Here is a 24,440-nt window from a genome sequence, read left to right on the forward strand (position 1 = left end):
CTTACACAGCCTTCGCCTGCCTTCAGATGCCAACCACGAAAATCGCTGGGCTCTCAAAGAAGCGGAATTTGAGGCTTGCACGGTGGCATGGCAGCAATGCCGCGCTCTAAAACACGAGGTGCAGAGACTAGTACAGGCCAGGCTTGTTGCCCACAACCTCCGACTCATACAGTCCGTAAGAGCTTAAGGGCAGACTGCCGCGCAAAAATTCTGTATGTTGGCTGGTTGAACAGACGTCAACCACCACCAGTCCAGCTCACGGATATACAAACAGGCCAGCCGGACACCGAAGTGAAGGCATACCTCACTCAGTTCTTCGCCCGTATGTACGCCTCCGCGGACACGAATGCTAGTGAGGCCTCCACAAGCCTCCCATCCACGAGTAATCCGGTGGAGCAGAGCACACCTAGCGAGACACGGCCACACTGGGCCTTCTCTTCGCGCACTGTCGATCATGTCATGCCTCGTCTCAGCAACAAGGCGGAGCTACCTAGCTCAGAACGCGTGCGAACGTACCTCGCATGGGTTCCGTATTTTTCAGCGCCTGACTTTCATATTTCGCCTCGGATACTCACCCATTTTTGCGAGCAAACCCGTGAAGGTGTAAGGATTTACCTGACACCTTATTTGCCTTCATCCGACCGACCGCCGGTTGACAAGGACCTCATCTTTGACCCGCCACGAAGCAACCGAGCTAAGCCTAACGCTTGGCGTGGCACCGCTTCGTCCGCAGCGCAGAGCTACGTCTCACGCCGCCTCTGCGGCCGCTGAGCCATCGCCGCAGCTGCTGTAGCCTCGAAGACGTCGACATGGAGAACCAAGTCGACGGTACGCCCATCACTCCAGAAAAATTTGACGACGACCCCCGCTGGACCCGAATTGTTAAGGCCCAGTGTTCGGCCTACCCTAGAGGAGACGCCACTCCTCAAAGCGGCCCCCTCAAGTCCGCCATAGCGCCCCCGCTATCACTGAAGACTCCCAGGTTGCGTCACCATGTCCCCCTGCCTCGATATCCACAGGAAGACTACAAGATCGTGTTCCGCCCCGGCGGCGGCCTCGACCTCCGCACCACTACCAATGGGACCCTCCTGACCTCACTTTGTGCCATCGCCAAAGTTGACTATGCCACCACCCGTGCCAAGGATCGCGTACGTATCAACCCATACAACAACTCATTTACTGTCAGTTCACCCTCAGACCAACGCACCCGGTTATATGTCCGAACCTCTGAGTTGCGTCTCGCAACCAATTCGTACCCCCTGCGCCCTTATGCTGCCGCTCCTGACAACGCTCTCCGCGGCGTAATCTACATCGCCGTGGACAAATAGAGCCAAGAGGAGATCATAGCAGACCTTCAAGCTATGAACCCAGCAACACTTACGCCACTGTCGATGCAAGACAGATGGGACGTACGCGGTCCATCCTTATCACCTTCGTCGGCACAAAAGAACTACCCCGCACCGTGGTATTCAACTGCAGCCTTTTTATCTGCCACCCTTTCCGCCGCAAGGCCGAAGCCTGCACCAATCGTTGGAGCTATGGCCATCGCTCCGACGTATGCACCCAGCCCAGGTCCGGACGCTGCACTCGCTGCGGAGCCGTGCACGAGATTCGGGAGCCCCCAGACTGCACACCTAAATGCATCTTGTGCCAAGGCACACATGTCACGGGGTCCCGCCCGTGTAGACTTCGCTACACGCGGACCGGTCCCTCTCCAACCAACTCCAACCTTAAGCCAACGTCATCCACCCCACCGCTATCAAAACTCTTCACCGAAGACTCCCGCCCATCTAGACTCCGCCAGCGGTCCAACTCCCGGACCCGCCAAGAACGCAGCCCCCGCCGCCGCTCCGTCCCTTTCCGCCACTGCCGAGCCAAGACACCCCATCGACTTCTTTCCAGGTGAGTCGGCCTTTCAGCCTTCCACCCCCGACCCCGAAAAAGAAGAGCTCAAAACTCAAGTCGCTGTCCAAAACAGGGAGATTACCCTGCTAAAACAACAGCTGCAGGCGTTGTTGGGGCACCCTCAACTTCCCACCCCTTCTCCACAATGCCCCCCACCACCTGTCACTCCAAAGCCCCCGCCGCTCCTTTCCGCCCCCATGACCATCTCCTCCAATTCTTCTTCCCGCGCCACCTCCCCTTCCCGCAGCCCTCCACAAAAGAGACGATCCACCAACAAGTCCACATCCACCCCGGAGGTGGAGGCCGTCATCCGCCACACAGCCTCGTTTCTTGACGCCCATGAGCAACGCCTCATGGCCGCAATTTCTGCCCTGCGTACCGACACGAAGAAATGGATGGAGCAAATTAACGAACGCATAGCCAGAATTGAGGCCCGCCAGAGTGCCCACGAAGCCGAACTTGCCCAGACGACCCTAATGGTGTCATCCCTCCTCCCCTCCTCCTCATATCCCAATCCCCCTGCACCAGCAGGGGCACCCAGGCCTCGTGATGGCCAGACACCCCTCACGCCTTAATTTCTGGCAGTGGAACTGCCGTGGTTTCCGCGGAAAGCGGAACGCGCTGCAGCTCCACCTCCAGAACATCCCTCCATCCGACCTTCCCGCTTTAATCGCCCTCCAAGAAAATTTCTCCCCAGTTAAGCTGCGCGACTTCACTGCTTTCCATCCTCCTTCCGCATCCCCCCCGAACATCGCCACTCTGGTTCACCGCAACTACACGGCGATAGAGCATCCTCTCGACGTTCCAGAGTGCACGCACCTTTTCCTAGAACTCCTCCCCCGGCGGCGACAGGATGCCAGTCTCAATGTTCTTAATGCCTACAGCCCTCCTCGCACACCTTCAGCTTCTCTCCTCCTCCTTCTACGCAAAGCCCTTTCTCGCGCACATCGCAACGCGCTCCCCATTCTTGGGGATTTCAATGCACATCACATCAGCTGGGGTTACCCCAGGAACTGTAGGAAAGGTCTCGCGCTGTGGACATTCGTCCAGAACGAACAGTTATCCGTCCTTAATGATTTTTCTGACCCATCCCGCATCGGCTCCAGCGTCCAACGCAACACTAATCCGGACCTTTCCATCTGCAAAAACGTCTTAGACGCAGCGTGGGCAAACACCTGGGTCTTTCTTGGCAGCGACCACTATATCCTGTCCATCTCTTTCTCTCTTCCTACCCTATCCTCCCGCCAGCGTCTGAGCCAGGTAGTCGACTGGGATCGGTTCCGCCAGTCACGGCAACATGCCCCCACCTCCATCTCAGACCTTTCTCAATGGACTGCCACCTTGCTCAAAGATGTTTCATCCGCCACCTCTACCGTCCCTACCCCTCCTCACTCCTCCACGGCTAACAGCCGCCTCCTTCACCTATGGGAGGCGCATCATTCCCTGCACCGCCGCTGTCTTTCACAAAAACACAACCGTTCACTACGCCTCCGCCTTGCCCGCCTGGGTATAGAAATTGAGGAGCACTGCTCATTCCTCACCAGGCAGCAGTGGGGCCAGACCTGCGACCGCATGGCCGGTAACCTCGGGCTGAGGGATACGTCGGCGCTCCTACGTGTCCTCCTTGACCCGTCGCATGCCAAGGCCACGCAACGCAGGGGTGTGACGCGCCTCCTACAATCTTCACTGCTATCCGATTCCGATTTCATTCTTCCACTCCGAGATCGCTATCTCTGCACTTCCCCTCCGTCCTCCCTCCCTTCCTACATCGGCACCATTAATTCTGCGCTCGATGCAGATATCACTTTGGGGGAGGTTTGTGCGGCGCTACATAAGCTCTGCACCAGTTCTGCACCAGGAGCAGACCGAATTTCTAACAAGGCCCTCCGTAACCTGGACACATCATCCCTAGAGGCCATTATGGACCTCTTTAACAAACATTGGCACGAAGGCACTCTGTCTTCTGAGTAGACCCACGCTAAGGTAACCTTCGTCCCTAAGCCTGGCAAACCCATAGACAGAGGTGGGCAACCTCATAAGGTCGACCTCAACCTCAAAATGACCTCAACCTCACGGAGTGAGGTGAGGTCGGTGACAGCTTGAAATTTTTTGAGTGAGGTCACGAAATTGGACCTCAACCTCACGCGTGAGGTTGAGGTTGAGTGAGGTCGTCATTGCGTGAGGTCAAAATTGTGAGGTCCAGGCTTTTTGCTGTTGCCGCGGCTTACTTCGAATAGCGCCCCTTTTGACGCGGAGTTCGAGCGTACTGCCGCGGTGTGCCTGCCGACTCATGGTGTTCGGTTACCCCCCATTTGGACGACCGGATGCAGCAGCCCCTGCTCAGCTTTCGGTATTCCACCGTAATGTCCGCAGCCCGAGGACGCTTCCTTCTGGTCTTCTTGGAAGGAGATATTTTTTTTTTACTTCACGAACTCCTCGTGCCCCCCGCCCGCCACCCCCGTTTCCTCTGACTTGTTTGTGCCGATGCTTGCCGCCGGCTCGAACACCCAAGAGCCAAGAGCGCGCAAAGCACATAACTCACAGTGATCCGTGGTGCCACTGCCTTTGGTGTGTATTGGCGACAGTTCGCCATTCCCCGCATGCTCAAAACCAGGTGCCTGCATGGAGACGGACCGCGAAGGGAGGAGCGCGTGCACAGGAGGGAGCGCGGTCCTTCCGGGCTGCTTGCTCGCCTCCTTTCTGTTGTTCTTGTCTTTATTTTACGTTTATGTGCTGTAACTATACGACACTAACAGGGAAACGGTTTCTCTAGATTCACCTACGGTGCACGCGGCGAAGCAGCTTCGGAGACACCACCATGCGATTTATTAGTTCAGTCTTCAAAGGAAAACAAGTGAATACCACAAAGAAGCTCGTCTCAGACTTGTCGGCGAAATGGTAACCAGTATTCTGTTCGGACGTACAAATGTTTGTTTGTTTATTTATTTATTTTAGGCAAGTGGGAGTTGGACATTTTGCTCGGCCGAAATTTGACGGGTGAGCCGATGTTCGCGGCAGCAAAGTGGCTCACGTTTAACCCTCTTTCCTAGTAGTTCCGACCTCTGTAATCTTTTAATGTAAGCGTGATGCTCGAAGAAGCAATTTCGCCAATTCTTGCAATACGCCACGGGATCACAGAATTATAGACGAACACCTAGGAGTGGCCGGTTGGGACCTCATAGCATAAACAGCATTCCTCTTCGAAATTTTCTGAACTTACATTTGTTTACTCGGCGTTGGCCGAGTTTTATGACTATTTGGTGTGTTGCTGTCTTTTCCTCTTTTGTTTGTTTTGTTGGGGATTAAGTCTTTAGGACAAGTCGTTTCATGAGGGGCTGTCATGGAAAATTCGTGTCCCATTAATATGACATCCGTTAATACGGACGACCAGAATTATGGACAGCTTTTCTGGGGGCGGAACTTTTTCAATGTATTTATGCCTCGTTAATATAGAAACTCGCTGTCTGAACAATGGACAGGGAAAGAATGCACACGGCCCACTCGGCCCATTTATTTTTGTCTCGTTAATATGGACATCGTTTGAAAAAAGCCGGGGAGTCCGAACGCAAGTTAAAGAAGGGTGCGCAGGCCGGGAACCTATGCGACAGCCGATACGGTCAGATGCCTGAACGAGTCCTGTGGAGTTGGAAAGAACCAAAGCGGGCTTGTCGTCATTTTAAAGGGGGAAGGGGGGGGGGGGGGGGGGGGGCGCCAGAGCGGAAAGGAAGGGAGGAGGAGGAGAAAAGGAGGGCGGAAGGCAGGGATCGAACACAGCAAACCGAGGGTCAGCTAACTAAGAAAGACCCCGAAAGGAGGCAACCGGGAGATTTCTGGGTGCAGCGGCAGCGCCGCAGTGAGAGGCCGCAGTCGGAAAACAGCAACGTGTTTGCAATAAATTCTGCTGAACGTGAACAGAGAAGCCGGTAAAAACGTAAGAAAGAAATAATAGGAAGAAAGACAAGCGCCAAAAGGGGGGGGGGGGGGGGGGGGACAAGTTTTTCTATCCCAGAACACAAAGTGTGTTCCATGAAGCCGTTAACGCTTTTCGGTCAGGGTTAAGGCACACTCACGAAGTAGACAGACAAAAGAAAGGCCGGCGAGCACGCAACCAGGACCGGGCGTCCCGTCCTGGACGCCCTTCCTTCTCATGCTCCTGGTTTTCGTCATTGTTGCGCTGCCGAACTGCCACATCTTGCACCCCGGGCGGTCCGCATGTCGGCTTCGCCTTGAGTCAACGATGCGGCCTTGACAAGGTCCGAGCTCTTCGTAGTCGGCTGGCAGTCGTTCTAAACTGTACTTCAGCTTGCAGTGTTTGTTTCATAGGAACACATACAAACGACACAGGAAAGGGCTGTTCGATAGCCCTCTGTATAGTAGCCTGCCAACTTGACTCCCTCGCTTCCTTACAGAAACAGGACAAGGCAAAAAAGAGAGAATCAGAAGAACGGAATGTCAGGGAAGTTAACTAGGCAAAAAGAGTAAAAAATCAGGAGCCTGTAACCCTCAACTTTATTCTGACTTTTGGCATGGCGGGAGTTAAACGCAACAAAAGAACGGAGCTGAACTTAGGCGCGAAGCGGGAAATCTGTGAATACAAGCGGCAAAAGCCATCTCAGTCAATCCAAGCCGCGAGGGACTGGACCCAAGTTCAACTAGAGCGCAGCCTCGCCAGGTCCACGGTAGCATCTATACTACAGGACTCCGATAAATGGCTCAACGTCGGCATCACAGCGTAAGCCACAATAGACAGCGCCCAGCACAGTTCGAAGAAATGGAGTCAGCCTTGTTAATGTTATTCGGCAATGCGCGCGAATGGTGCTGTCGTGAGCGATGAAATGATTCAAGAGAAGACGCGCTGCCTCGGCAACAGGTTTTACCTGTGATGACTTACGGAATCTTTGTTCAGTAAAACAAGGTGATGTTTACTGAGAAATATTATTCTATGTTCTGTCTAGGGATTACTGACTTCAGCTACTCAAGAGGATGGTTGACAAGGTTTAAGAACAGACATGACGTTTCGGGTCGACGGATTCGTGGAGAAGGGGGTAGCATCAACAGCTCGGCTGATTTTAATTACAAATTTAATTAATACAGCAGCCATTAATTATAAATGTTATCTCAATTGCATACTTTTTGTTTTTATTCATGACTTGTTATTATGGATGACTCGCTGTATGGACAGTTTTGGTCGGAAACCAAAGCGTCCATACTAACGAGGCACGACTGCATTCCTATTTTTTTTCCTAATTTAATGTATTCGGTCACAAGACAATGTATAGTGTATTTAAAAAAAGCTTGGCAATCATCAATTTTGTTTTAGAATTAAGAAAAAGAGCATATCGTCATTGTTGTCATCGTCACTAGGGTTAACAGCATTTGTCTTTTCAGTATATAGGAAGAACTGGCTTGTTTTATTTCTAAGACTAATCTTATTCACGCGGGTCGGATGGGATAAACTCTTTGTATCACCTTATGGGCCTATGCGTAGTAACGTGGTACCCATGTAGGCCTTAGAATGAAACCGACCACAAAAGGGTAGGCGAGGAGGGGGAGAGGATTGCCACTTTAGTGCAGAGTTGGACATGTAGTCCCTGAAGTTTTTCTGCTTTTATCCGGGATATTAATTGTTGTATAAAATTAAGAGCAAAATACAGTCTTCATACGACGAAATTCTGGCTAGCCTATATATCTCAGGATTACCAAGAAATGTATATTTGCCTTAAGTTACGGTTTAATTTAATCATTCTTTTTTTTTTTTTGAGGTCGAGCGCCCGACCTCAACCTCACATTTTGAATTTGAGGTGAGGTTGAGCGAGGTCACCAGTGGTCACCTGAAAAGTGAGGTGAGGTCGCCTGGGGGACCTCAACCTCAATTTATGAGGTTGAGGTTGAGTGAGGTGGCCAAATATTTTTTGAGTTTGAGGAGAGGTCGAGGTTTTTGAGGTCAAATGCCCACCTCTGCCCATAGACATTCAAAATCTCCATCCTATTCCCTCACCTCTTGTCTCGGTAAGCTCTTTGAGCACGTCGTTCTAGACCGCTTGCAGAGCTTCCTCGAGGACAACCATCTTTTCCCCGATTTGATGTTCGGCTTTCGCCATCCCTCTCTACACAGGATGTCATGCTCCAGCTCTCCGAAGAGGTCCTTCACCCTCTTCACGCCAAGCGCACTCGCGCGATCATGGCACTGGACTTGAAGAAAGCATTTGACAATGTCTTCCATACCGCCATCCTAGACGCCCTTTCTACCCTTAACGTGGGTTCCCGGATCCATGGTTACATCAAGGCTTTCCTTGCCCATCGCACGGCTGAGATCTCATTCGGCACCCTCTCCTCTCCCGCTTTCCCTCTTGGAAATTGAGGTACCCCCCGGGGATCTGTTTTCTCTCCCCTTCTCTTCAACATCACCCTTTTCCCTATGGCACGTGCTCTAGCTACCATTCCTAACCTTTCCCATGCTTTCTACGCTAATGATATCACCCTCTGGGTGACTACTGGCAATCTTGGAGAGATGGAAGCCGCACTCCAGGCGGGCGCTAAAACGGTCGCCGATTATGCTCGCACGGTCGGGCTAGCTTGTTCCCCGTCCAAGTCGGAGCTCCTGCTCCTCCTGGCTCGAGGCATAGTTCCAACCTCATCTCCTAACCTTAACGTCACTATCGACGGACATTCCATCCCTTCTGTCTCTTGCATCCGTATTCTCGGTCTCTTTCTCCAATCCAATGGCAAACACACTACTGACCTTTCCCGCCTTACTACCACCGTCCAGCAGACGGTACGGCTGATCCGACGGGTCGCTAACCGACACTATGGCATGCGCGAGCACGACCTCCGCCGTCTTGTTCAGGCCTTTCTGCTAAGGCGCCTTGTCTACTCCCTTCCCTACCTCTTTCTGTCTCGTGCCGAGGAAGACAAGGTCAACTGTCTCATCCGCCAAACCTATAAGTCGGCTCTCGGGCTTCCCACTTCCACCCCCACTTCTCGTCTACTGGCGATGGGCGTCCACAATACTCTTTCAGAACTTGTGGAGGCCCATCGCGTGGCACAACTCGATCGTTTATCTCGCACCACCCCTGGCAGAGCTCTTCATACTTCCCTTCGCTTGATCCCTGTCTGTGTCAGCCATCCCTTGCCCAGCTCCCTCTTCTCCATGCTCACTGTCAAGCCCCTTCCCAAGAACATGCACCCTGAGCATCATGCCGCTCGCCGATCTGCCCGCGCCTCCAACCTCTGGTGCCAGTACGGTACACGGTCTGACGCCGTGTATGTTGATGCGGCACCCTACCTCTCGCATCCCGCCTATGCCCTGGCCACTGTTTCTAATACACAAACCCCCCTCTCCGTCGCCACTATCCATGCTCTCATTTCCACTGCCGCAGAGGAAGCAGCCATCGCCGTCGCCATTGCCTGCACACCAGCCCTTTTCATATTTAGCGACTCTAGGACCGCAGTCCACAACTTTGCAAAGGGTAGAATCTCTTCCCCTGCGCTCAATATCCTTAAGCACTCCTCCCCCCCTTCCCGATCTATCCAACTCTTTTGGGTTCCGGCTCACGCGGGGCACCCTGGAAATGAGGCGGCAAATTCTATCGCTCGCGAGATGACCGACCGAGCTGGCCCCCTCCACCCCGGGATGGACACGCGTGACTCCCTCCTCACCTTCCATGACATCACCCTCCACTACCGCAACTCCCGATTATCCCTCCCTCCCCCTCACAAGTCCCTATCTAAAATTGAACAGAATACGTGGCACCATTTACAGGCCCACACTTTCCTCTCCCCTGCGCGCCTTGCCCTTATTTACCCCGGTGCCTTCTCGCCCCAATGCACGCTTTGCAGCTCTCCCCGAGCAGACTATGCTCACATTCTTTGCTCTTGTCCAGCGCACTTTCCCCCCGTCTCCTGGCAAATAAATAGCCCGCAGCTGTGGGAGGCTGCTTTGGCCAGCTCGGAGCCGCATATTCAACAGCGGCTTACGACCTGGGCAGCGGAAGTCGCCACTAGGCTTGACCTGGAGGCCACGACCAGCAGCCGGAAGGCCACCCACGGAACGGCAGCAACATAATTTAGTTATTTTTTTTTTGGTCTTCATTGAATAAAGTTTGTACCACCACCACCTCAGCAACAAAACAGCCACCAGACCGGACGGCGTGCCAGCTCGCTTAGTGATGTCTCAGCGCGGACTCAAGGGTGCAGCTTGCTGTCTTGCTGGCTGACATCATCAACGGGGCCCCCATTCCAGAAGACTGCTGTCGGGACCGAGTTGCGCTTATTCGAAAGCGAGGAGGTGCCGCTCACAATCTTCAGGAATACCGACCCCTCGCTGTCACGAGCATGCCCCGTATGTTCGAACGGGTAGTGAAGGAGTGGCTAAGGGGATGGGCGGAAACGAACAGTTTTCTAACAGAGCCCCAGGGCGGGGTTCGCTCCGGACACAGGCTGGATCAACGACAGTTTGCGCTGACACAGTGAGCGGAGAAAGTGGCGCTCCCTGCTCTGTTGCTTCTTGTATGTGGAGAAAGCGTATGACAGTATGCTACATATGCCCTCTTTGAGCGTCTTGAGGCCGTGGGAATGCCTGGTACAGTGCTGGATGCTCTTCAGAGATTGTATGCACGGAACTTGGTGACAGCACAATTCGGATCCGCGGAGCCAGACGATTGCATCAGTGTAACCAAAGGACTTCGACAGGGTTGTCCACTCTCGCCACTCCTGTATATACTGTATGTGGCCGGTCTCGAGCGAGCGCTCATCGAGTCAGCTATTGGCATCAGTCTGAAGTACACCACTGATGGGCTGGACGAAAGCCGCCGCTTACCAGGTCTAGCATTTACCGATATTTCGTGCTGAGGGCGAAGTGTCGAAGCGACCGACAAACCTTGCTGAACAGGACATCTGCTACAAACAGATTACCAGTCTCGGTCTTTGGTTCAGCGCCAAAAAAGTCGGCCGTTGTCCAACTAGCAGGCACAAGTGAGGGCGAAGCTGACCTGACTCTTGGCGGAGTGATTCTGTGAGTGTGCACCGAATATAGGTATCTCGGTGTGCTGCTCTGCACATGCATCTAGGCATCTACAGCCTGCATGAACGCAACCTCCGACAGACCGCCATCCGGGCCCAGTGCATCCTCCGACGCTGAAGCCTTTGTGGCTGCAATCGTTTCCACATGGTGCGGGAATAAGTTGATGCATGTGCCTGCATTGACATTCGCGAATGCTGTGATCTGTATCTCGTCTGGCACGTGCGACTGGTTGGAGCGTCGACAGCGCGATGTTGGCCATGTTGCGATTGAATGTCATGGCCGAGTCGCAAACGAGGCGGTGCAAGGAGATGGGCTGGGCGTGCTTCGAGGCCCGAAAGGCCGCTACCAAATTGGCATATCCCGCCCACCTCCGTTTTATTCATTGCGACAGGTGGGCGCGTCGTAAATTCGAATATATGGCTGCAAGGTACATTCGCACTCCCTGGACACACCGGATCTACCACCTGGACAGGAAATAGGTTTTTTTCCGAGAGCCTGTTGTAGCAGAATCTGCCTCAATCTGAACAGCTGAGGTGCGGTGTCGAGTGGCTTCAGCTGAAGAAGCCATCTGGCTCGCAGCCGCCAAGGACGAACCCACCCTGACATATTACGTGCAGCACAAAGAAGGCATCAACCCCATCGTGTGGCACGACAACACCGTCGGCAGCAGCCTCCTCTTTGAGGCACGGGCAGGTGTCCTCCGGACCCTGGAATACTGCAGCAGGTGTGACTCGGCAGTGCAGTACGTGATGTGTAGGGTGAGAGGCTAAGATCGGGAAATGATGGAACACATTGTAAAACAGAGAACTAGCCTCTCTACGCCGCTACTGGAGGACGCTACGCATACCGCAGTTGCTGGGCTTTTGCCCTTGCACGGCGGCGACCCGGCCGCGCTACCGCAGGAGGCAGGGGATGTTTTTTGCAACTGCCTACCTGAATAAGAAAAGAAAAAGATGAGGCTCGCGAACGGCGGTGCATCACAACAAATGCTTTTTATTAACTTTTTTCTTGTTAGTCAGGCGATAGTCACGATAAAACATGCTAAATATTACGGTCTAGCGCACATAGCCGCCTGTCATACCTGCGCCATCCGGCCCCTTCGCACATAAAGAAAACAAACGACAAAATACATCACGATCAGCTAGGCCCCGTCGCACATAAACCAAACACGCACCGAACAAATCCTCATTGCGGCTATCACTGGTGAGTTACAGGCTTTGTGCAAACTCCAGTAGGTACTCTTCTTCATGCACATATCCTTTAGATGCATACATACCTGTAACGAAATGTTTTTTTGCACAGTCGAGTGTACGCAGCCGGTTGCTAAGGTCGCCCATTCCCATCTTGACGCTTGGTGCCCCTAATTCAAGTTTTCACGTTGTTAGTCGCGGCTCGCCGAAGGGAACCTGAAAAACCGCGTCTTGCATCCCAGTATGCCTCGAAAGTGGCAACCGTATGCGACAGATGTGGTTGGCATCACTTTCCCAAGCCTGTGACGATCACCTCGCCGCCGGCCCCCGTGCACTGGCGGCGGCGAGAAACGCCGTCGACGCCGTTCAATGTGTTTTCAGCAGTCGCCGCATGGGACTTCGCGCATGCGCAGAAAACTCGCGCAAAAGGCGGATTCAACTAAGGTTAGCCAGAGTTAAACCACATCTAACTTTTGTTTATGATTTCCTTACTGTGTTTTTGTTTCTTTTTTTTTTTTTTTTCATTTTCCCCTTTGGCCTGTGCACCAGCTCTGGTGCTGACTCGCTTCAAAGGGTATGGTCGGTCCCGAGCAGCAGCAGCATCACCATCATCCACGCGCTCGCTCACTCGCTCATAGCAGCTCAACGAATATAGTTGGATCAGGCAGGTATATTCTTAAAGTTATTTGGGCTGCCTGATGTATATCCTTATACTAAATATTTATGGAAGAAAGGCAAACAGTTACTGTCCTCTTGTCAAGCCCAAGATGTTGCATATGGTGTTTAGGTAGCTGGCATTTGAATACGTTCGCTGCACATCAAATAGGCACGTGAAGTCTTGTTTGGACGGACTCTCGTGGGCTTTACACAGTCCTACTAAGCAAAAGAAGTTTTGCCCACTTTAGTTTTGCACTATTTTCGCTGCTTCATCATTTGACAAGAAAGGGCATGCGCGTAAGCATGTAAACACGGACCACCTTCTTGCTGATCGCTTATCTGTGTACACTACACTTAACAACTTTCGAATGAATTAATATTTGCTTCACAAGCGTTATCACGCCGCAGATGCTGGTGGCATATAGTTCTCCAACACTGAAACATCCTGTAAATAATTTTTCTAGCCCAGCGATGATGCAGTATACATATCTTTTGAGAAATTCAAAAGCCTATCCGGCCGCAGTTTTTTGTTGTTGTTTTTGTGTATGTGCGTGTGCGTCTTTCTGGTCTTTTTTTAATCATCGGAAACACTAATATAGGGGAAAACAACAAATACAAAGAAGAGCACGTGTGGATACGTGTTGTCAAAATACGCCACTTCACTATCGCGCAGTAACAGCGAAGGTTTGCTGACGCACAACCTGGTTCTTTTCCTCATCTCAAAGGCTTCAATGATTTCACGTGTCAGCTGCACCGGGTGTTTGCACAAAATGTCGCTAAAATGGAATAAAGGTGAACATGATTGGCATTCATGGCAATGGTCTGTTAAGTTCGAGGAACGGGCAGATACCAGGGAGCGGTTATGTTCACAGAGACGTATGTTAATGCAACGTCCCGTTTGGCCAACATACACTTGACCACAGGCAAAGGGAATTTTATAAACCACCCCCTGACAACAAGGAACATACTCCCGGTCATGTTTTATCCTGCACACCTGTTTTGGATTTAAAGCGTTACTGGTCTTGTTATCAACGATAGAACAAATCTTTCTAAGCTTATTTGGGGCCGAAAAAACAACTCGAACGCCGAACCTGTGGGCCACATTCTTAAGGTTATGCGACAATCGGTGTATATAGGGAATAACCGCTATCTTCTGCCTTTCACAATCTTTCTGAGTAGACGGCAAGCTCTTGAGCCTTTTGATTAATTTATTGCATCCAAGAGTGATCACCTCATCCGGATAACCTGCCTCTTTTAGCCTCCGTACTTGATCATGGAAGCTCCGATCCACCCTGCGTGTGCAGGATCTAGATAACGCCGATGACAAAGATACAACAATCCCGCCTTTAACGGTTTTTGAATGCTTAGATACATAGTTAAGTAAAGGTTTGTCAGTCCGCGGCGAATATTTCCAGCATAAATGATCTTTCTCTATATACAGACATAAATCTAAAAATTTTATTTGATCATCAACCGGGACTTCATTGGTGAACTGTAAACCACAACCGTTCGCTTTGAACACATCCATCACTTCTACCATACGCCTCGGAAAATGCATTTTATCAACAAATACTAAAAAATCATTCACGTATCTGAAAATGCGTGATGTTGTCTCACCTAAGTCATTTTGAATGGCTCTATCGATAAAGGAAAGGAAAATATCGCTAAGTACAGGACACGTATACTTTCTGGTCACGTATACTGCCATGTAATGAAAAATTTTTTAATCGGTGTGTTTCGACCACTAAACAGTGCTCGGCTCTTGATGGTTCTGCTTTAACGAGAGAAGTTTCAGCTTCATCTAATTTATAATACCTTGAACAATTGAAGCTAATGCTTCGAAGTCATAGACCCTTGTCACTCAGGTTTAGGAGAGCATTTATTGCTCCTTAAGGGGTGTTTACGTCGGCAATATAATTAATGCTCCGAGCAAGGTTAACAAAATGATAGGCAGTTGCATGTGTAAAGTGATTCTGGAGAAGGATGTGAATAATCATTGGACTGCCAAATGATCCCATGCAAGTGCTCCGCAGGGATTGCGTTCAAACGCCAAGTATTTCCAATTGTCTCAGTGGGAGTGCAACATATATATGGAAGGAGTGCACATTGAAGGCGCAAATTGCACCGTAAGTCGCCGAAAATTGCAGATATGCCGTTTGTGATTGAGCTACATTTTTAGAAGAGATAAATATTAAAAGACTACGTATGCGTGCATATCATCAACGGCCAGCAAGTGCTCATACAACGTGGTGCGAGCCCTCTCTTTCGCAGAAAGTGTACAGTACCAATTCCTTTAGGAATGCCAAATATAACGACATAACTCCAGAGCATCCCAATCTAGGATCTCCCAATGACGCTGCAGTGGCCGGTACTATAGCCAGGAGCAAATCAATAGTCCCTCCGCCGAGGTTTGCTCATTTTGTAATTTGTGGGTTGCAGAGCTCAACAGCAATATGAAATCGAAATACATGGCCCGAGAAGTCGACGAGAAGACGCGAAGGCGATCTTGCGGGAAGAGGTCGTAGGTGCGTCGACGTGCTAGGTGCAAACATTTGCATACAATCAGTATCACACTCTTAGCGACGGCATTCTTTGTTTGTCTCCATAGTCGCAACTCTGTCGCACTCCCTAGCTCTGTCCAGACAGCTCTGCTACGCTTGTGTATCGAATGGCTCGCTCTCTGTGTTATAAAAGGTTCTTCGAACCTATGCGTTCTGGACAATTCTCACTTGCTCTCTTTTCCTGGCGCCGTCTGAGCCCCGTTTTTGTGTGTGCCGTTTAAAAGACTACGAGTGCGGCGGCGGCGTGAGAACTCCGTGTGTGTGTACATATATGACTGGTCCCGCGAGCTGTGCCGCCACCCTAACCACGCGGCTACACCAAAGAAGTGATGGGGACGTGATGGGTCATCATTCCCTCACATAATCCGCCCTTTACTGAACAGCTACCTTACCTTGTTAATTAGAAAACGTCCTCGACAGCGCATTTACACCAGGTCAGAGCGTGGTCGAGCCGTAGCGGCGCGGTCGAGGAGGAGCCAGCGGTGCCAACACAAAGTGAATGATGATCATAAATGTCATGATGAGTCATAATTGTTATTATTTGTATTTATTGCCTCTAGAACGTCGATTAGAACCTCAATTAATTATTAACTACCACCATCGATCACCATAACAATTAAAAACCACAATGGGGCAAGGCATCAAGCGCGGCGTGCGAGATGCGGCTCCATTTTCTTGCCCATGGCAACATGGCCACGCGGCTTCACCTCCGCCTATTGGTAAGTATAGGCGATCTTCGCTCCAGAAGTTTTTTCCTCCTTGGCCCCGACCACCCACTGCCGCCATAATTTATTGCTGTCCATAATTGCCAACAGAACATTTACATTTGTCTTCATGAGGACACAACAGCCTCCAGCTGATTGAATCGATCTGCAGCACTGCAACCTGTTGCAGCCGCTGTAACTGACTGGCCGCCCCTGATGCTACTAGTGGATCGGTACGGCGCCTGCCCGCTGGCTGACAAGCTCACTAGCAGGTGATGGGTCGTCTGCAAAAAGGTCAACGGCCACCTTCCTCACAGCTTGGGCCTCGACCTGGAACCCCTGACAATCTAGTCCCTGTGCCAAGAACCTTGTGTATATAGCTCCCCCAATTGCTGCATATACCTATATTTACGTCGCCGCAGTGCCTCTTCAGCGGCAGGTACAGTATTTGTCAAAAGTGCAGAGCCCAGGGGATCTGCTTCTGAGCCGCTTCGTGACTTGTAATGCATGTCCAGTGTTCCGAATCTCTCGATGGTTAGAAAAATTTTTGTCCTACCCTCTCCAATGGGAAGCACCTCCCCTAACGCTAGATTAGCGCCGCTATTTGGCTCAAAAGCAGACCCCGCGGGCTCTACACTTTTGACAAAGGCTGTACGTCCACGCGTGTAAGCGCATAAACGTATAAACGTGCCTGCGTGGCCTAGAGGTACGTGAATACGAGGGTATCTGGCAGGCTGATTCTGAAATACTTGCGTCTCCTTAGCCTGAGTGGCTTTAATTGGTACGTAAAACCCCACAAACTATCTGTTATCACCCTTTCACAGGAAAGACCCAAATTGGTAGCTCCTGCCAAGCGTAATGTCAGGCAACAGTATATTTCTTGTCAGTGCGTGGCCATGTCAGCTTCAAGAAGCCTCCTACCAGTGCCGGAATTGTGATTTTTCGCTCATGGATTTGCGGTGAATAGATCTTTATGGTATCGCGTTAAACCTAAATATAAATGTAAGACACCCATAAGGTGCAGTCAGTTATGCTCGCAATCTGCGGCATACGCTGCCGGAGAATGCAGTTTGTCTCTGGAACAAGCATTCATATGCCGCCGGCTTTCATATCAGTGGGAGTATTCGTGGCTTCTAATCTGACATCTAAGCTCAGCAATCAGCTTTAGTCCTGTTTTCATGAGATTTTCGGACCGTTGCACCATCTGTGTAGCTTACAGGTTGTTCTGCTGCTGCACGGAGGGCAGTCGTCAATTTGATAGTACCTTTTTATTCCGGTTTTCCCCAAGGCTGCGTTCAGGTGGGATGCCCACTCTGCCTGACTCCAGTGGATGTAGCCCCTTGGTCATCCCCTTTACACGGGCTTCCACTAGAGGAGCTGTCGCGGTTGCACTCATTCATGGTCAGGGGAAGAACGCGGCCTACATTGAAGTTTGGAGCTAGGCTGCTGCCTTTTCAGCTCATTCAGTCGGGTCCTGATCAACTCGCGAAGGTTGGCCGGAGTGTTGCACAAAAGTGGGTCCACTATCCCGCTTGGGTTTTGCTTGCTTATATGGTGAAGCAACTGCACGTTCTCGTCAAAATTGTCCTCTGTATTCAGCTTATGCACAATGTTCTTGAACTGTTGCTGGATTGCCTTCTGCTCGTGCTCGTCGTTGCCCTTATTTAGAGTCACCAGAGGCGCCCTTGATGGCAGATATGTCAGCAGTGTTTTGGGCGTGCATATTTAGCATCTCGGTTGTCGTATTCATAAGGGATGACTCCTCTTGTCCAGGCACCATTTCAGCGTACGTCAACAGTTCGTGACCCTTGAGGACAGCCAGCTTGTAGATGATGGTGCGCCCTGCCCGCAGGGGTGTGTTCGAGGCCCGCCCCTCCCAGAAGGAACCAGGGTATGCCTTCAGGAACAAATGCAGATCGAGGAGGACCACGTCCAGGCTCAGCTTATCTACGCATTCCTCAAGCAAGAACAGCATCTTCTGCAGGCACTTAACGATTTTCTCGATGTGCCTTTCGGACGTCTGGGTGCTCATGCTGCCTAGGCAGTTGTGTAGGTGCCTTATCAATGCGTCGAGTACGCTGGTAGGGTTTCCTTTGCGGATGATGAGCTGAAGGATTTCTCTGATGGAGCGCCCCATCCGACGTTGCTGGCGGAGCTCGATGAAGTGCTTGTCTAGCGGCACCATCAGCAACTGGAACAGCAGTTCCTGCAGGATGCCGCTGCTCACCTCTTGCCCCAAGGGACGGCCATCAAACACCTTGAGAAGCAAATCGGCCATTTGCCGGTAAACCTTGATCACGTCTGCTTTGGCAACATGGTCGTGGGTGACGTGCTTGTTGCGCAGTAGCTGGTACTGCACTGCCAGCACGCTCACCAGCTGGTCGGCAGAGTCCAGGAGCGCCGAGCCCCCATGAATGTCCAACAGGCCGTCCACCCGAGCTAGGCCTTCGAGCACGAAGGGTATCCCCTGTGATGTCAGCTGAAAAATGAGGATGCCCAGGGAATGTTCATCAGGCTAAAGCGGGTGAACTTGATGGCTTGTCAGGCTGGTACTGTTTACCAGTCTCTCAAAAAATAAATCGGCGTCTTCAATCGGGTTGGCGCACTCTGATGAAGCCGAGGTAGCCTGCTCCATCGTGTTCTTTAACTCCGAGCATGGAGTCACATCCAAAGACAGCGGGGGGATCAGACTTCCTTCTTTTTCTTCTTCCTCGCCTCTGTACACATGACACATACCCACAGTGGGGGATTGGCCAGGTAGAGTAATGTATTACATGATCCCTACTTAAACTGTATAATATGCATCACGAATTATGAATTAGTGTTGTTAAAAAACAAAAATTGGGGAAAAATGTTGAGGCGGGAGACGGTATTATATTGACCAAAGGAAATAAAAAAAGCAAATAAAAGTTTTAAGTAAAATCAAGACTGAGAAGCACTAACAAACGAATCTTCCTGTCGCAATATTACAGCTAAGGAGTAACTCACACACCGGTGTTAGAGCATACTCTTGGACAGTTGCACCAAAGAAGAGGAGAACAGCAAATGGTGAACAGCTGTCCTAAGCGAGCAAGAAGAATCTCCAAATAATTTCTTCTCTGATGGCCACACCTTCGACGAGAAGAAGCATTGCATCTTCGAGGGGAGAAGATGCAATGCTCTGTAGTTTCCACGTCATCGCATGACGCACCAGGATTCAACGGCGTAAGTTCACAATGACATAAATAAAGGCATGAGGCATCGAATTCTGCAACATAAGAGCGTCACAAAAACTTCACATATCCGTAAACTGCAATACCGCACATTACAATGAAAATTTAAATGATCAAAGTTCGCAGTTGCAAGGAGCAACTGCAGAATATGGAACCTTTCAAAACGGGACATAGCAAAATTATGTTCGGTACATCGTTGGCAACAGGCCTATTGATAATTGAATTCGCTGAGAAATCAGCCATTGTGTATGAACTAATGCCGTATAATGCCCCCACTGTAAACGTGCTTCTTGTAGATGCAAAGGAAGGTAAAAAAACATAAGGTATTGCCTCGAAAGACGCGTGTTCTAGGTTTGCAGCGCTCATAAGAATATCAGGCAGTAAGAATATGTGACTGTATAATAGGGAACTTTCTCAAGAGTCAAAAATATTGCAAGCAGTGCTTAGAGCACTTAAAGTCTGGCTCCATCGGAGTGGGGTCTCTAGTGGTTCGAGCACAGGTGGAAAGGGAAATAAAGAGGGAGAGACAAAGCAGCTGGTGCCCTGCCTCTCATGTCGTTTTAGAAAAATTCAAGGGGAGAAATCATTTTTCTCCTCGTCAAATTTTAGAAAATATGTTACTTCTGAGAAATTGCCGGAACAACAGAAAAGGAATGTTCTGACAACCACTGACAAGAAAGAAGATGGATGCATGCTTTGTATTCATGCAATCCTTATGCAATATTCGAGCGCAGAGGGGTCTCAGACCCCTCTTAAATGCTGGCGCTCAGTCCCCCCAGACTCCCCTGACTTTAAGCCCTAGTTTCGTGCCCCGTTGTTCCTTGCTGTTTTGTCACAAACTGATGATTCTGCAGCTCAGTGCGAAGCGATGCAGCAATTATTCCTCCAGTTGTAGAGGCAACCGCTTACTTACATATCTTATAGGTAGTTGATTTGTTTCTGCAAAGAATAAAGAAATGATTCAAAGCGTCAAGCGGGGAGACATATTGGTTTGTTTCCGCGTGTAATGGAGGAGGAAGAGAAAACTTTATTGAGGAGAAGGAGGAGGAGGTAAACTTTATTTAAAGAAGAGGTCGTAGGCGCGTGGGTGGGTTGACGTTCCCGTCCCCGCGGTGGGCTCCTCTTCTAGGCCGGACGCCAGGTGACCGACCGACGATGTCGTTCGGCGACCTCTTCAGCCCGCTTCGTGACTCGGAGTTGAACCTCCGGGTCGGAGCTGAGCAGCGCGGCCTCCCACTGAGATTGGGTAGAGAGCTGCAGACTCTGTGATGGCTTGTCTTGATTACATGAGTATAGGACGTGTGGTGTGTCTGCCTTTTGATGTCCACAGAGAGAACAGACAGGGCTGAACTGCTCTGGGAACCATATGGAGTACATGTACGGATTAAAGAAAGTGTCTGTTTGAAGCTGCCGCCAGGTGACTTGTTGTGTTTTACTTAGAGATCGATGTGATTCTGGGAAGATTTGTCTTTCTTTCTTGAAGTGGGTAGTACTTTCTTTGTAGGTTGTCATCCGCTCCCTGGCCGACCTGAGCTCAGGGCAGCGCACCTCCCGGTTAACTACGAATCCTCGGGCAAATTGGTGCGCTGCCTCGTTCCCAGGATGGTCCGAATGGGCAGGGACCCAGATCAATGTGATAAGGCGGGTATGGGAGATTTTTTGTAAGATTTTGATGGCTGCGGAGTGGGCCCTTCCTTTTGTAAAATTTCGAATTGCGGTTTTAGAGTCCCTAAGGATTTATTTGGCAGTGGTGGAGGTAATGGCTAAAGCTATGGCAGCCTCTTCGGCCTCCTCCGGAAATTTTGTATCTTGTATCGAAAAACCACGCATGCAACAAAATTCAATTTTCCCGCTGCGGCACTAAACGCTAATGGAAGTTTGCAGCAAGAGAAAGAACAAACAATATTAACCTGACATATTACCTTATGTTTAAATATTTTGTAGTATAATACATTTTGTGGGCGTACTTGTGGTGCTGTATACGTTAAATACTACATTGTTCCTTCTTGTGAATGAAGACCTTGTGAAGACCGTCAGCAGTCAGTTGTAAGAGGCCGTAGCCCCGTAGTTCTATCGCAAGCTGCATCGCGTTTGTTTTGCTATTCGCGTGAATGAACTGTTTTGTCTCATATTTTCGGCGTTCCGTGTCGCTATTTTACTGCACGGATAAGCTGTGGCTGCTTAAAGGGTAAGTTTAATGCCTCCTACTACGTTAGCGTTCACGCACATTCTGGTACCGGATCGTTTCGTTCGGCACAGTGCACTTGGTGCTGGGTTGTGTTTCGTGACTGGTCTGCGCACGAATTTTACTGGGCTGTTTTGCCATCGCATTAAATTGGGACCGAAGGTTTAGTAAGGTGAATCTGTAAACTGTACGTTCCACCCCGTAAAGAAGGGACTGTATTGCGCTAATTTACGTGCTTTGTTTTTTCGTGGTTTTGTGTGCCTTGACTGTAGTTGCGGTTTCCAAATGTAATTCACCTTAATCGTTGCATGGAAAGAACATTTCGCTTCACTTCTCCGACTGTATTATCTTATCTGTTACTGGTATTCACAACATGGGTTCATTTTCTACAGATATGTAAATACAGCTGGAAGCCCCCGGACACCATTATGGATCGATCCCAACCAGTCAGCAAAGAAGATGGCCCTTCCAAACGTCCGTCCCGTCTGACGTACCGAAAGGAACGGATTAAAGGGGGCACGAAAAAGAGTCAGAGCCTTCCTGTTATAAAAACACCACTTGAGGACCTTCGTCTAGTACATAACAACTCTGTAACAACTTCTCTGATGCATGGCAGTGCCACTTCGTCATCAGATGACGAGGCCTTCGAACTTGCTCCGAGCTCCTTTGTACAAAAGGAGAACCTTTCCGAAGGACCTTCGCAGGCACCAAATTTAAGGCCCAGGGTGGAACTGGTTCGACTTTCTAGTCTTGTAAAGTGTCCATCATCCACCAGCTTGAACCGACCTCTCAGTTTTGCAACTGAACAACTTTTGCGGCAGACGAGCTGTGTAAGCACAGGGAGTCTCAAGTCCCTTAGTGATGGAACTAATGGTAGTTACGGAAATAAACCTCATCAGCTACCTGCCGCAGAAAAACCGGAATCGCCCGGAACACGTTGTGTTACTGAGGTGAAGAAACTGCATCATTCATGGACTGTCTCAGGTGTGGCCGACTTTCAGGACAGTGTTGACTTTACTCCGGACCAAACGAGCATTCTTCCTAAGATCTCAACTAAGGATGCTCGACTCAGGTCTGTGGGTTTTGTGCTGTTTTGTGCAGCTAACTTCTGCTTGTATATTCAGTGCAGCATGGTTTGTTTTGTTCAAAATGTGAATGCAGCATTATTATTTTTGCCTTAAGTTCTGCACATTTCAGGATAATGCATAATGTATCATTTTAGTTCTGGTCCGCAGCTTCATTACAGTAATGGTGATACTGCTGCAAGCATGTGAGTATATGTGCTGTCTCATGTGCCTTTGTGAGCACAGGCAGTGTGCAGGTTTTTCATTCAAGACGGCAGAAAGTAGGTATTTCATTTTGGAGGAAGCAGGGTTCAGAGGGTCAAATGAGTTTTAGTGCAGCCATTTATTGTGTATCTATGAAACTACTGTTTTTGCCTCTTTTTTTATCCATAGTTTTCACTGTTAATTTTTTTTAGGGTGACTATCTCTCATTCTTCCAATATTTATACCGGAATAATGAAAAGCCATGACACTTTGTGTTAGAGGCTTAGCCAGGGGGAAGGCTTATAGGACTTCAGCCCACTATGAAATTGTTTCGTACTGTCATGCACTGCAGAGCAAAACAACCGTGGTTCTGAAAATCAATCTGGACTTTGTCTACAATCTTGTTCACGTTCAAAAAGACATTTCGACGGGAATAAAAACACGAAAGGTGCATTGAGCTTTATAAAGTCGTACATCGCACCATACAAACGAGACAAGCCGCACAATCACACAAACTGACAAAGCACACAGCAAGGTCTGATGCGTGAAGGAAGAAAAAAAAATGGGAGCGTGATGCCACATGCGCAACCTCCGCAGGCCAGCCTCCTCTGATGCCGCTGCCTTCTCTCTCTCGTGGCCTTTGTTCGCACTGAATCTCGGTGTTTTTAGTGACTATGCATGCTCCGGTGGCAAGCCTGTCGAAGTGGTCTGCTGAAAGTCCACGACTGTTTGTAACACTTCATTCAGTTCCTTAGTGTGCAAATGCTGCATTGTAATCAGTGTTATAGATACACTGGATAGAACTGCAGGTAGCTGTTTTATGTACAGGTCCCTAACATGAATTGGATGCTTAGGAAACTAGCTGTGATGCATTTTCAGTTCTGAATTTGCTAATTAAACGATTTTTACCTGAAACAATGCATACACAGGATATTCGATGCAACGAAAACTCTGGTTGTTGTTATTATTCTATGAAGTCCTTGCATCCCAGCATGCAGTATTTATGGTGCAGTTGAGAGGTGACAGATTCGTCACAGCTCTATACGGAGGAGACCGCGCAGCAACGTCAGCCCCCTCCCCCCCTCCCTTGGAGAAATTTCTGGCTTCACTGTTGCTTTGCGTTTCACCAGTTTTTGCTGTTAAAATGTTGCACAAGCTGGTTACATATTTCTTTAATACTCCATTATGTATTTACCATTAGCCGCTGTCGACAGTAGCATGTCTGACGTTGCATTAAAGTCGTCTCGATTCCAAATAGTATGTTTCTGATGGAGTAAATTGCATATAACTTAGTTCATTAGCTTGAAACTGAAAGTTTCAAAGTGAGACATCAAAAATGTTGAGACAGGCTCTGGTCTACTACTGCAGTTTAAGCCTTTCTGCTTTCCTGCTTGTGATACAAAACACTCATTAAAAGATAACATGCTAGATATCGTTGTGTCAGCACACTTTTGATTCAAGGCTGATTTGATTAATAGCTGCATTTCAGAAGCATATTGACTACATAAGCTCATACTTCATGGCTTTGACAATGTGACCAAGCACACAATTGTATTTATATCATGTTACTTGTATTCTGAGGCTTGAAAGCCTCTGTACACAATTATTAATATATTATTCGTTAGAATCATTCAGAAATTCATAGGGACATAAAAATGGTGTGAAGAAATGAATGAATGAATGAATGAATGAATGAATGAATGAATGAATGAATGAATGAATGAATGAAGAGTTCT

General features: G+C 49.6%; 1 protein-coding gene and 1 pseudogene across 1 annotated transcript in view; both read left to right on the forward strand.

Annotated features, from left to right (window-relative positions):
- The first annotated feature begins 809 nt into the window (after positions 1 to 809).
- LOC146204963 (uncharacterized) overlaps positions 810 to 24,440 on the forward strand; it is a 193,706-nt pseudogene continuing 170,075 nt past the window's right edge.
- Positions 21,369 to 24,440, forward strand: part of INPP5E (Inositol-3-phosphate synthase) — a 32,052-nt gene continuing 28,980 nt past the window's right edge. The window contains exons 1-2 of the mRNA XM_084589644.1: positions 21,369 to 21,439; positions 21,829 to 22,508. Of these exons, the coding sequence (XP_084445770.1) occupies positions 21,865 to 22,508 (644 nt within the window). The 5' untranslated portion in view covers positions 21,369 to 21,439; positions 21,829 to 21,864. The remainder of the gene's footprint in view (positions 21,440 to 21,828; positions 22,509 to 24,440) is intronic.

The sequence above is a fragment of the Amblyomma maculatum genome, chromosome 1 (assembly GCF_055883805.1).
Source record: "Amblyomma maculatum isolate TAMU_Amacu chromosome 1, ASM5588380v1, whole genome shotgun sequence".
Classification (NCBI taxonomy): domain Eukaryota; kingdom Metazoa; phylum Arthropoda; class Arachnida; order Ixodida; family Ixodidae; genus Amblyomma; species Amblyomma maculatum.